The following is a 14,228-nucleotide window of genomic DNA, read 5'->3' as shown; positions in this document are numbered from 1 at the left end:
ATGTGTCTATTGTCCAAGCGTAGAAGAAGGAAGAGGCACTCACCATTGGCTTAGCATAAAATTATGCTTTATTAGAAAAGGTGTACTAAAATCATGCAGGGAAGAGGCCGGGTGCAGGCACTCCAGGGGACAATGGCTGTTTCACGCTGAATGCGCTTCTACGGGTCTGCGTAGAAGCGCATTCAGCGCAAAATGGCTGTCATCTCCTGGACTGCCTGCACTCGGCCTCTTCCCGGTGTGATTTTATTACACCTTTTCTAATAAAGCAGAATTTTACGCTATGGCAATGGTGAGTGCCGCTTCACTCTTCTATGCATGGACAATTTATCGGATGTTTGCCTAAGTACTAGCGTGCACCCCTTGCCAGTATTCTACGGAGCACCTTAATGGACTTCTCCTGACAAGGTAATATCTGGTGGTCAGGATCATATTCTTCTGTTGCTTCTAAGAAATCTGTCTATTCCTAGAGCTACAAAATAATGAGTTGTGATGCCACGTGTTCAAACACATTCCTGGATCAATTTGCCCCAAACTGTCTACTATGATTGAACCAGAGTTAATATGTTTTCTAGACACTTTTTGCATCTTCTCAAACAAAGCTTAAGTAAGGTGGAGCATGACCTACATGATCCACATTATGTTAAAAAATATTGGAAACCTGGTTTAAAATAAGCCAACCATCAAAGGGGTCAAAAATGGGCCAGAAATTGTAAAGTGCTGTGATAATTTGGCACATCTAGTCTAATCCTAAACTGCTTGAATGGAATACAATAATAATGTGCCCCAGTCACGTGTGAATCTGTAATTTGAGATAGTGATTGGCATCTGACAGGCAGGCCAGAATGCTGTACCTTGTGAAGCAAGAGGCCAAAATAGTGAGTAAAAGTGCGTTTAGATGAGCTGGTAATCAGTGAATGAACGTTTGTAGGAACACGCATTCCCAATTATCAGCCCATGAAGAGATGCCCAAGTAAAATCCTTATTCTGTAGGTAGTTGGCTCATTTATGCCAGCAAGAAAATCATTGCTTTTGGCAGCATATCACCCCATGTAAAAAGGAGATGTGATCACGTGATACTCTATGGAGACAGAAAGATCGTAGTAGCAATAGTGATGGGCAAATAGTCACTATTCATATTCGGATAATGCTTACCGAATACCAAGTACTATTCTAGTATTCGTCAAAGCAAGAAACATGCTCAGGCTCCTCATTGTCTTGCATTAGGTTCGTTATTCGTGACGCATACCGCAATAGTACTTTGGGATTCGTTACGAATAATCCAAACACGTATTATTACTATTCGCCCATCACTAATTAGCAATTGGTCTGTCTCCATAATTGTTCATCAACCTGTGTAAACTGACTATAAGTGAGCAGAGAACAACTTGTCATATAGTAGATCCATGCTCATTAATGGTGCATTGACGGGCCAAAATCAGCATAAATTAGATGTATGATGAGGGATTTTCCAATTTATAATTTAATTTTATTAAAACTAATCTATAACAAATCCCAAGCACACATGAATATAAAACCTCATTGAAAATTTTCATGCTTATACAAAGAATGCAAAATGCTTAGTGGCTGATATTCATGAAATGCACATCTGCATAATATGTATAATATCTTATGTAGGGTACTTACGTGATTAGCATAGATTGGTTCTCACGATCTAAAAAGAAAAGTAAATAAGAGAAGATAAACTACTGTGATCCATGACTTCTTACATAGTTGTAGTAGAGATTTCTTTACCACTATTTGTATTACTTTCCATGTATCATGATTTGGTTTATTTATATGATCCTTTAAAGAATCTTTTGTATAGTAATTGTAGTACAATACCCTTGATATTCTTTTTTTTTTTTTTTGTTTTTTTTCTGGTAATGTAGTACACTATTACTACTCAATACTATTACCCAAATTGCTTCAGCTGGCAAAGTGATTTGGGTAAGACAAATATTTCAAATGAATGCAGATTATATAAATTTAGTATTAAATCAGCTCAAAGGTGAAGCTTCCTTCAAAGAACTAATATCCTTGATTCTAAAAATGGCTGCCCCCACTAAGCAAAATCAAGGTCATGTGTCCTAAAGGTAAGAGACGATAAAAATGATCAATATCACCCCTCTGCCATCCCTTTTTAATCTTTGATGTGTAAATAGTTCCTATAGATGTCCAGAGGTTAAAAATGATTTACGGGATACTCACCCCGCACCATGTCGTGGTATGCATTATCAGCAATGGAGTAAATATGTGGCGGAGCCTCTGTTCGCCTCTTGCCTCTATAAGCGGCCACAACCGTAGATGTGTAGACAGGAAGCCATTTGTAAGGATTCACAGTTACACAGAAGAGCCCGGAGTAGGTCTGAAAAGAGAAGGAAAAAAAAAAAACTTGAACTATGCAACAGCTGTGCTCATAAACTACAAAGTGCCATAGATCACTTCCAAGAACCTCAATAGTTCTTTCCATGGTTAATTAAATGAAATATCTACCATGTTAGGGTATCATCTGTCAGAAAACAGGTTGAAGCAAGCAATCTTTTTACACTCTGTTGGTAGGAACTAACTTGGAATATTCATTTAATGTAGCAGATTTTTTTTTCAAGCTAATTTTTCATGTGACAAATTTAATATTTAAAAATAAAGATATTTTATTCTTAAACCTCCTCTGTCCATTACCATGTTCCTTTTAATTTTTCCTTTTTCTTATTGATGTGGTTCATTTAAATAGTAACGTTCAAGATCCAAGCATGACTTATTTACCTGTAAACAAATTTTCTGACTGATTTGTTTTACTCACTTATATAACGCTATTAATTCCACAGCGCTTTACAGGCGACATTATCACTGTTCCCATTGGGGCTCACTATCTAAATTCCCTATCAAATATGTCTTTTATACTGTGGGAGGAAACCGGAGTACCTGGAGGAAACCCACACAAACACTGGGAGACCATATAAGCTACTTGCAGATTTTGTCCTTGGTTGGATTTAAAACCAGGACTAGAGATGAGTGAGCCTGAACAGTAAAGTTCGGTGTTCATACCAAACACAGACTTTACATAAAAAAAAAAATCTATATCCAAGCTTGGGTGCTTTACATATGCTACACTTGAGCGAGCATGGCTGTGCTTGGGTACGGTCGGTGCTTGGGTACGGTCGGTGCTCGGCCCAGTGCGAACCGCTTGCAGTGTTTGAATGGCTCTCACTGGGGGTAAAATCAGCTTTATCGAGTGTAGTGTACTCAAGAAAAAAACAAACACAGAAAGAACAAACCCTGCCCGACTTCTCCCAAAAATGCTCTGTTTATGGCTAGCTGTATGTGGACAGAGACCCAAACTGCCCAATCATTGACTAGAGACCCAAACTGCCCAATCAGTGACTTGAGACCCAAACCGCCCTATCAGTGACTTGAGACCCAAACTGTCCAATCAGTAACTTGAACCCCAATGAGGTTCAGGTCAAGTCCGGGTCCAGAACCGAACGTTATCTAAAGTCCAGCTGAACCCGCCGAAACGAACTTCAACAGGTCCACTCATCTCTACCCATGACCTCAGCACTGCAAGACTGCAGTGCTAACCACTGAGCAACGGCTAATCACTTTGTTATACATTGCCAAATAAAGATTCTGGAAGTCCATTATGGTAAATTAAAAAATGACTTTTCCTTGTTACCAGGAATTGAGATTTTTATGATATATAACCACTGTTATTATTATTTTGTTATACACTGTCAAAAATATGTTTTACTACAAGCCTCTTTTGTTCTGTCTTCCAGTGTGATTTAATTACTTCTAATGTGTTTTGCAATATGTAAAGTGAAAGTAAAAGGAACATTTTTAAAAAATCTAGCAAAAATAAAAATATAGGAAATTATTGACTAGTTTGTACCCATAAATAGCTAGCCAACTTGTCATTCAAGATCGGTCTATTGTATTAGATGGCAATGTTATACATTAAATTAAGAAATAATGCATTAATCTCCACCATGATCTGCATTCTAGTCTGGCCTTAAGGCTACTTTACACGCTGCGATATCGGTACCGATATCGCTAGCGAGCATACCCGCTCCCGTCGGTTGTGCGACACGGACAAATCACTGCCCGTGGCACAAAACATCGCTTACACCCGTCACATGGACTTACCTTCCCTGCATCGTCGCTCTGGCCAGCGATCCGCCTCCTTTCTAAGGGGGGGCGGTTTGTGCGGCGTCACAGCAACGTCACACGGCAGCCGTCCAATAGAAGGGGCGGAGATGAGCGGGCGGAAGATCCCGGCCACCTCCTTCCTTCCTCACTGCCGGTGGACGCAGGTAGGAGATCTTCTTCATTCCTGCTGTGTCACATGTAGTGATGTGTGCTGCCGCAGGAACGACGAACATCGTACCTGCAGCAGCAACGATATTAAGGAAAGAAGCGACGTGTCAATGAGCAACGATTTTTCACGTTTTTGCGCTCGTTGATCATCGCTCCTTGGTGTCACACGCTGCGATGTCGCTAACGACGCCGGATGTGCGTCACTAATGATGTGACCCCGACCATATATCGTTAGGGATGTCGCAGCGTGTAAAGCACCCTTTACACTTATGGGATGCAGATCTCTCATCCACACAAGCACATTTTTAAGTATAGCCCATGACAATGACTGAATAATCCAGCACAGCAGATCAATTTGTTTGACAAGTATCTGCTTAGGAATTGGTCACGCTCATTCATGTCACAAAAGAGCATTGATGGATGTAAAAAAAAGTATCTCAATCTACCTTTTTAGCCAACTAAAATCTGTAGTACATGAGCAGTTTTGGATCATTCACTGCCTGCACTGAATATCTTTATTGTTTGCAAATGGAATATACTAGTAAGAAGGTTTGTGTTTGAAAAAGTTAAAGCCTCCTTACATAGATCATCCAGTTGGCGTAACGACGTCTCAGATTGGAAAGGACTGAGGCCTCATTGAGGTGAGTTAACATAGCCATGTCTTCAATCATGTCAAATTTTGGAGGGTTCATCTGCTGAATATCATCTTCCTTCACAACTAAAGACTGAAAGGAGAAAAGCAAAAAAGAGATTTACAATTAAGTAGTAATTGCAATGGGACTTCTTGACACTGTTAAATTATTATTCTCAGGTTAATACTCGTGTTCTTTTATTTTTCACACATAGGCACCATTACTAAATATATACTTATGGATTAGCAAACTTTACAAATAGACATAGATCAGCTATTCTCGGGGGCCAACGGTGGCTGGAAATGCTGTTTTGCAGTTGCCCCATCAACTGATAGCAGCCGCGACCGGGTACTACACATCTGCCTCCCATTCAAATCAATAGGAGGCGTATGTGCAGTACCTGACCGCAGTTGCTATCAGAGTATGGGGCAGCTCCATAACTGAGCATTTGTGGCAGCCTGATACCGCTACTGGCACGGAAAACAACAAATTGTCATGGGTGCCAGGTGTCAGACCCCGGCTGATTAGATATTGATGACCTATCCTAATCTTCATGTACTGGATAATCTCTTAAAATTTCCACACATTTAAAGTTAGGCACTTGTCAGGCAAAGTGAAATAAAAAAGGAAATGCTTTATATGGGTTGATGATATATGGTGGAGATATACCTGGTGTGCCCATATGCCCTCAAATACTTAATACATCCCACTAGTGGGATACGTGAAAGCCTTCTGCTGGAGGTATATGTCAGGAGAGGCTCCAGAACTAAACCCTTGATGGATCAAATGAGATGTGACAAAGCATAGATGATTAATATAACAAATTAGATAAACACACCCGTTTGTCTTTTGTTTCCACTGTGACTTTGCCACCAGTGGATTCCTTGATTTCAACTTCAATGTAGGCCTCCTTTTCATCTGGAATCCATGCCTTCTTCTTACCTATAGCATACAAAAGAAATGTATAGAGTCCTGTTAGTTAGGAATTACAAAGATAACATTGATGTTATCTGTATGATGTATTCTATACTTATAAACTATAGGCATAAAATGCTTTTTATTTTTTTTGTGGGTATGTACAATAACGCAAATATATTTATTTGTAATAGGAAACAGTACTGTCCAGAAAATTGTTTGTAATTATCAATTGCTAATAATTGTCTTGAGTGGGACATGGCTGGAATACTCAGCCCAGACCCCATAAAAGTATGATGTTGTGCAATATGGGGCAATATATGCCAAGGCTCCTTCAGATAAAGCTTGACATGCCTAGTTTTTGACCCTTAACGATCATAGACATTCAAAACTTGGATAACACCTTTTATTTTGTAGACTACTAGATTGGGCATAGGCACAAAAGAAGATATTACCAAATTAGTTTACTTAGAATATATCCAAATGCATTTACCATCAAATGGGATAGTGTGTAGCTTCATTAGTTCATCATCACTTTTCCGCAAATAGTCCGCGGCCTCCCCAAACTCAGACATATCCAAGAGCGACATGATGAACGAAGACTGAGGCGGAATGCAGCAGAAACAGGAATATCAGGGATGCTCCTCACCCCTAGAAAAAGAAGAATATATTAATAAGTCCTACCAGAGGAAAATCTCCATAGTCAAGAATCTCAGTGTAAATCTTTCTCTATCCTCACGCCTAGTCCACTTTTAAAAAATTGAATAGCAACAAATTAAAAACTGTTTTCTTTATCAGCACAAATATAACAAGAAGGCAAACTTTCATGAACTTTGGCCTCAACACACATGCATAACACATCACCATTTTGATTAATAGACTTTGGTACATTCAAAGGAAAGCAGTGGTAGACAATCAGTTATGGTCAATTGACGGTCTCTATGGAACTTATGTGATGACGACGTTTCAGTTCTCCATTGCCTTTTTGGAAGATGGCTCTGTCATTTTATAACCATTTAGTCACAAGAGCATTGGTGAGGTCAGACATTTGTGTTGAATAAGAAAATCAGGCTTAGAAGATTTCAATTCACTCAAGTGGTGCGTTATGTGGTTCACAGCAGTGCAAGACCAATCAAGGCGTTCCATATGAGAACAAAACCAAGTGTCTGAACTTTGTTTTATTATACCTATGGGGAACTTTCTGCCTTCAGTTTTTTTCACACAGAGTTGGAAGCTTGCTATTTTTAGAATCTCATTGTATGCTAAAGTATAAGGCCTAAAGGCCACGTCTCACTAAGCAACATCTCTAGCAACATCGCTGCTGAGGCACGACTTTTGTGACGGAGCAGCGATGTTGCTAGCGATGTTGCTGTGTGTGACATCCAGCAACAACAGCGCCCCTGCTGTGAGGTCGCTGGTTGTTGCTGAATGTTCTGGGCCATTTTTTAGTTGTTGCTCTCCCGCTGTGAAGCGCACATCGCTGTGTATGACAGCAAGAGAGCAACAACTGAATGTGCATGCAGTAGGAGCCGGCTTCTGCGGACGCTGGTAACCAATGTAAATATCGGGTAACCAAGAAGCCCTTTCCTTGGTTACCCGATATTTACCTTCGTTACCAGCGTCCATCGCTCTCACGCGGCGTGTGCCGGCTCCCTGCTCCCTGCACACATAGCCAGACTACACATCGGGTAATTAACCCAATGTGTACTCTGGCTAGGAGTGCAGGGAGCCAGCGCTAAGCAGTGTGCGCTGGTAATCAAGGTAAATATCGGGTTGGTTACCCGATATTTAACTTAGTTACCAAGCGCAGCATCGCTTCACGCGTCGCTGCTGGCTGGGGGCTGGTCACTGGTTGCTGGTGAGATCTGCCTATTTGACAGCTCACCAGCAACCCATGTAGCGACGCTCCAGCGATCCCTGCCAGGTCAGGTTGCTGGTGCAATCGCTGGAGCGTCGCTTAGTGTGATGGTACCTTAAGTGGCCAAACCATAAAAAAAATCTTAAACTAAAACAAAAAAATTACTTTCCACTTGGAAATATACATTTTGCAAAGCACAAATTTGTCCACCAGTCTATCAGATTGTCCAGAATACCAAATCCAATCATGTTATGTTTTTCACTACTCTGGTTGTCACTTGACACTGCTCGTGGCGTTCTCAGGACAGTGTGCTGTAGTCATAGAAGCCCAAACACCCATTTTTTCTGCTGACCTTGTTTCTAAAGGCAGCTTTTGACTAATGTGAATGTTGCAAGTGAGAACAGAAAAATGTTTTGCACCAAATAGTACAAAATTTAGTAGCCTCTTCTTCTTGCCAGCAGGTAATCAGACCAACACTGCCAAGCAACATATTTCAGATACAGACTTGTTGAATCCAAAGCGTTTAGCATTAAAAGTCATTGAGCTATTTATACAGGCCCTAACTATGAAGATTGAATGGCTAATGTCTGAAATCACTCATTAGTAGTGTCCATATCCTTCTTGTAAAATAATGACTTTTAATTGTTTCATCTCCATCTGCCTAAGCAGTGGCAGCGATGTCCAGAAGTTGCTTTTTCCTCCACTAAGTAAGTAATCTACAAGCTTTACGCTAATCATTCTCACCCAAGGGAAAATAAAGGGGGATAATGTCCATCTAAAAAACTTCTGGCTAGTAGTCAACTAATATCTACGGCCATCAAACAGGCTGCGCAATACTGGGTAACCATACTAGAGATCCCTCATGAAACATCTAAAAGTCAGCAGCTGTTGGCACAGAGGTTAAAGGCAACATTGTGTCACGGTAATCCAGCACAACAAAAACATTTTTTTAAACAGTAAGCCACTTGAAGCACATCCATGACCTCAGCCTCTTGACATGGTCCTAGCTGTGTAACATAATCCTATTCTCACCAGGCAAACCAAGAAGTGGCCTAAGGTTAAACTCATTGTTTATGTCCACTACAGCATGTGCCCTGACCTTGATCTCTGAGAGTAAAAAATGTACCATGTGCCCTGTGCCTTTACACAACAGGTGCCGAGGAACCCCCCATCCTAATTATGTACATTATGGTACAGCACAGCCAAATCATTTTCAGTCAGTTATCGTAAACTGGAGTTTTTAGTTCCAACCTAATTTACTGAGTCATACATTATTCCTAAGTACTTCCATGCAACTTTATTATAAATGCAAAACTAGGTAAATTTCTGCTTCTGGAAAAGTTGTATAATGACTTTAGTTGGGGTAGTATTGGACAAACGTTTTATTTGCTGCCCAACATTACCAACAAGAGAAAAAAAAGAGAAAACAACCAAAAAGTTTCTAAAATCCAAAAAGAAGAAAACATATTTCTGGGTGCCTCAAGGAAAAATATTCTTTGTGTGGGCTTTAATAATTTTTCTGATCATTTGGTATGATATTACAATGAAAGCGATCACGAACAAGACCACATTAAACTTCTACACAACTTTCAAACAGTAGTATGGCGTCCATCTTCCTCTATTAGGCCCTTCCGCAACTACGAATTTCTCTGAACTGATAAGCAGGCACACAAAAGAGAAACTAAGAATTGTAGCAAGGTGTTCTCTCCTAAAAATATTGCTTGTAGAAAAAAACACCCAATAAGATGGTGCTACATAAAGCACAAAATTGTGGCACCAAATGGAGTACCGGCAATCCATGGTCTACAACCTGCTTCTAACATCTCTGCCATGTGCACAAAGCTCAAAACTGTATATTCGTCAAGGTATAACTGGCAGAATATAAAGGATGATATAGAATTGTCTGCAAGTAGTAATATTCTGAAAAATACAAAAAATGTTTTTATAGAAATTTGGTAATAATTTGAGAAAGAAACAACAACATCAAACCTTATAGAAGATTTTTACAAGTTTTGCCTCATCATTGTTGTTGATTTACTAATGTGGCTGTTTATGTAGGGTAGAACGGAAATCCGCCCCTACGATTATATTTAGTATATTGTATATATAGTATATGACATTTAGACATGGGGCACTGCAAGGTACGCTGGATCTTCTTGTAGTAATCGTCCCAAAAATTTCAATAATTACAATTAAAAAAGAAACTATATTTTTAAATCTAAAATAATGAAGGAAAGTAGTAAAAAAAATATAACTAGATGAATAAAATATACTTTATAAATTGGAGGTAAACACTATATAAGAGGCAGGACATAAAACAGTATGTACCATACGAAAAAAATCTATGCAACTAAAACAAAAATTACAATCTGATTAAATGAAGTGTCATCAATGTGTCGTAGAAGTCTTTTAAATAATAAAAATACATCAAACAAGGGGAATGACAAAGTTTGGCGATAACTGTGCTAAGAAATAGCACAAACTGAATGTGTGTAACAATTAGAACCTGTTCACACAACCGTCGTGTCGCCTGTAAATAATGGAGCCATTAGAGATTTTATGGATGTATTGTAAAATGGATTCCAACATACCTATGTCAGATACTTATTAATGTTTCCCAATTTACGATACATACTGTATAAGTCAGTACATGACTCAGTTCCATCAAGAAACATATCAAATATAGCAAAGTGTTGTATTTAGTAATATTGTAATTAATGTTAGATATGGCAGAGAAACAATTAAAAGTATTACATTGCAATTAAGACTCTAAAATTGGAAAATAAATCTCAAAAGTGTAAAAAACGAAAACACATTTCAAAAGTAGAATAAAATCCATAGTTCTATAATTGAGGCATTTGTATACAGTGTATGAAGAAATGCATTAACCCTATAGCAGGAATATAAAACTAGTAAAATAATACAAACAATGTAAAACGCCATGTGAGAGGGACATTAGCCCGTTCCTTACCTACAATGTAATGGCAAGCAGGCCAGGACTGGTTAGTGGAGGTGAGTGGACTGAAGGCCGATCACGAGACTAGAAAGACTTTGGAGTTAGTATAGATCACACAGACAAGCACATTGCTACCAACCTTGGCTACAGGACCGAGAGGCTGGGGGATAGATACACTGAAGCCTCTTTTTATTGTGTGGCTGAAGGTCACAGTAGAGGGCAGATATGTGAGAAATTCCCATGTGTCAGATACATACAGCTCCATTGGCCCTTCGGCTCAGACGGACACAAAAGGCAAACTCCCAACCTTATCACTGCTTAGGGAGGTTATTTTTACCTCACAAATTGTCAGTGGGGGGGGAAACTTTACAGCAGCTACTGCATTGAGTGAAGGCTTCATGGCTCAGTATTCAATATACATTCATACTCTACTCATTTATGTGCAATTTGGGGATCCTAGATATTGTCCCTGTGTGTTTCTAAGGTACATTTTATTCACTTGTGAACAAATACAGAAAAGGGCACTTGTGCAAAAACAATATACGGGCCCTTTGCAGGCCACTAGTTCATCATAACACACAATAGCTCCTGTTTTGGAGGTGATATTGGGCTTCCTTACTTCTTGGGCCTCTTTGCGGTTACACAGGTTGCACCAATGATATGTTCACCCCTGATTTTATTGATGAAAACAGTGACGATGGTTAACAGTACTATAAGTTCTATCTTTCTTGTATATGCATTTTACATGTTATATGACTCCAGTTACCTCATAAAACACAGTTACATTCCATCAGTCGCTTAGTGAGATGTCTAGAACAACTCCAAGAAATGTGCTGATCTTTCTGTTTTTTCAGTTAGTCAAGGTGTATACATCATTCAAATTATTGGCCTTACCTCATGTAAAATTGTAATAATTTTTATTTCTATAGCACCGATATATTCCATAGCACTTTACAATTCAAAGGGGGGATATACAGACAATAATCAGACATTAGGTCTCCTTCTCACATTCGTGTCTCCGGTATATGTGAAGTCTGTTTTCATACATACCGGAGACACAGACTCACCTAGAGCCATTAAACCAATTGATTTGGTCACACAACCATGTTTTCACATGGACCGTGTGTCCGTGTGGAGCACACGTGTGTGGATGTGCCACATGGCAACGTGTCAGTCTTCTGCCGACAGCACAGGTGTCACACGGACTACACACTGATGTAATCCGTGTGACATCAGTGTGACTCGTACCAGAAAAAACACAGGTCACATAAAAATAAAGAATTTTTATACTTACCTGTCTCTGGTGCTGCTATCTCTGCCTCAACTGTTGCTTCCGAGTCCTGCTCGCTAATGTACCGCCCCGCGGGCTCGGCTGCGACCGCCAAGCCGCTCGGATCCGTGCTTCTACGGTGGGTGGTGGCTTGAGCTCCTCACGGACCCGGGGGTCACGTCGCTCTGCAAGGGGGTTGGCGCTACAAGCAGGGACTTGACGGGGCCGCGGTGGTTTTGATTGGGATGTAAGTTCATGACGCCACCCATGGGTTGTGGTGAATAGATGGACACCACCGCTGCCGTTAACTAGGCCTCTCGGGGACAGTGTTGCGCAGCTTGGTGTTGACCTCTGCGTGGGTAGGGGAGTGATAGTCACAGGGGCCCGGGGGAGGTGCGGAGGCGTGGGAGCGGTTGCGGGAGTATGCTGGTGGGGTGCGGCGCGGTGCGCGGCCCGAAGGCGCTGGTGTACTCACTATGACACAATACACTGGAGTCTCTGGTAAACCAATCGGGGTGATGAACGGGACCCGCAGCCGGCTGCAGCTTCTTCCAGAATAGGTTGGTGGTTTTTGAATTTCTCCTGCACCTCTTTGTAAGAATGTTTTGACTCCTATGCCTAAGCAATGGTAGTCCGCTCCCCGACTTGTATATGCCGTAGGAGCCCGTTTGCCCGCAGACGCTGGCCCTTTGGGTCTCTATGCCGTGGCGGTGGCTTTATCCTGTATGGTTGGGCTGTTGTCTTCTAACAGGTCTTGTGTGGGATAGGTCCTTAAGTCCAGTCCTCAATCAGTTGATTTGACTCGGCCCTGTCGGTTCAGGGCTTTGTATTGGGTCTGAGTACCCCTCCTGCTGCTCTGGCCTCCAATCAGTTCCCCAGTTCAGTACCGGCGGGCCACCTCCCGACCCTGGTCCCTACGGTTCCACCGGCTGTAATCCCAGCTCCTGCAGGCGGCCACCACCATCTGCCTCCTTGCCAAAGGTGACTGGGCTCCGATCCAGCCACCAGAGTTGTCTGTTGGCAGGCCTGGACACAAGTCTGCCCTTGAACTTGACTTCTCTCTACTCTGCACTACAACTTGTGTGTTTGTTTTCCCGCCTCCAGGCCTGTGAACTCCTCGGTGGGCGGAGCCAACCACCTGCCTCCGCCCCCCTGGTGTGGACATCAAACCTGGAGGGTGGTGACAAGGGTTTCTAGGTTGGCTGCTGTCACCTAATCGGAGAGGGGGTGTGTGTGTGTGTGACTACCTGGGACGACCTGACTAGTCCAGGGTGTCACACTAAGCTCATGCATATTCACTACACTGACCGCAGACCCAGAACCAACGGCAGTGCTGGAGACAGGTAAGTAAGTATACCAGCTCATGCCGTCTGTGTGCTATCCCGATTTCACACAGATAGCGCAGGGACAGCACACGGAACACACACACACACACACACACACACACACGGACCTTCACCATAGTCATTCAAAAATGTTGTGTTTTGCATGGATGTGTGAAGGAGGCCTTACAGAGTAACATAATTCAAGACATACCAAGAGGAGTGAGGGCCCTGCTCACAAGCTTACAATCTATGAACATAAAAGTTTAAATTAAAGGGGTATTCCCATCTCCAAGATCCCATCGCAATATGTAATTGGTGTAATAATAATAATAATATTAGCAAATACCTCCAATTAGAAATGTAAAATAGTTCTCCTGATATAGCAATGTCTCTTACCTCATGTGCAGGGCATTATGGCTTAGGTATCCATGGTTACATCCACTCACATAGTGAGTTAGTTAGTTGCTTGTGGTCGTAATCATAGATATCTATGCTAGTATAATGCCCTGCCCACGAGATGAGCAACATAGCTAATCAGAACTATACTACATTTCTAATTGGAGGTATTTGCTAATATTATTATTATTACACCTACCATATATTGGGATAGGATCTTGAAGATCATAATACCCCATTAGGTTGACACAATTGTATTTTTGGACTGAGTACTGTCCATGAGAAAAATTAACAGCACTCAAATCAATGTTATTCAATTGAGCAATTCAGAAGAACGTTTGTTTTTTATCACAGACCAACTGTCCGCGTGAACGAAAAAATCGGAGAATGCACTAGTCTCTTCCATCTTTAGGGCACGCTCACACGAGCGTGAAAAGGGACGTTTGCAATTCGATAAAATCTTGCATTGCACTCTGACCAATGTTAGTCAATGAGGGAGAGCAGTTGGTCAACTTTTCTCGCATCCAGATTCTGGATGCGAGAAAAGTCACAACATGCTACG

General features: G+C 41.2%; 1 protein-coding gene across 2 annotated transcripts in view; it reads right to left on the bottom strand.

Annotated features, from left to right (window-relative positions):
* Window positions 1–10,837, bottom strand: part of MYH7B (myosin heavy chain 7B) — a 54,477-nt gene extending 43,640 nt beyond the window's left edge. For both annotated transcript variants that reach the window (XM_075349883.1, XM_075349884.1), the window contains exons 1-6: window positions 10,815–10,837; window positions 6,355–6,512; window positions 5,785–5,888; window positions 4,896–5,039; window positions 2,209–2,365; window positions 1,645–1,672 (exon numbers count right to left, since the gene is read on the bottom strand). In XM_075349883.1, the coding sequence (XP_075205998.1) occupies window positions 1,645–1,672; window positions 2,209–2,365; window positions 4,896–5,039; window positions 5,785–5,888; window positions 6,355–6,451 (530 nt within the window). In that variant the 5' untranslated portion in view covers window positions 6,452–6,512; window positions 10,815–10,837. The remainder of the gene's footprint in view (window positions 1–1,644; window positions 1,673–2,208; window positions 2,366–4,895; window positions 5,040–5,784; window positions 5,889–6,354; window positions 6,513–10,814) is intronic.
* Between the last annotated feature and the right edge of the window lie 3,391 nt (window positions 10,838–14,228).

This window comes from Anomaloglossus baeobatrachus, chromosome 5 (genome assembly GCF_048569485.1).
Source record: "Anomaloglossus baeobatrachus isolate aAnoBae1 chromosome 5, aAnoBae1.hap1, whole genome shotgun sequence".
Taxonomy (NCBI): domain Eukaryota; kingdom Metazoa; phylum Chordata; class Amphibia; order Anura; family Aromobatidae; genus Anomaloglossus; species Anomaloglossus baeobatrachus.
This window is presented reverse-complemented; position numbering and strand designations above follow the sequence as displayed.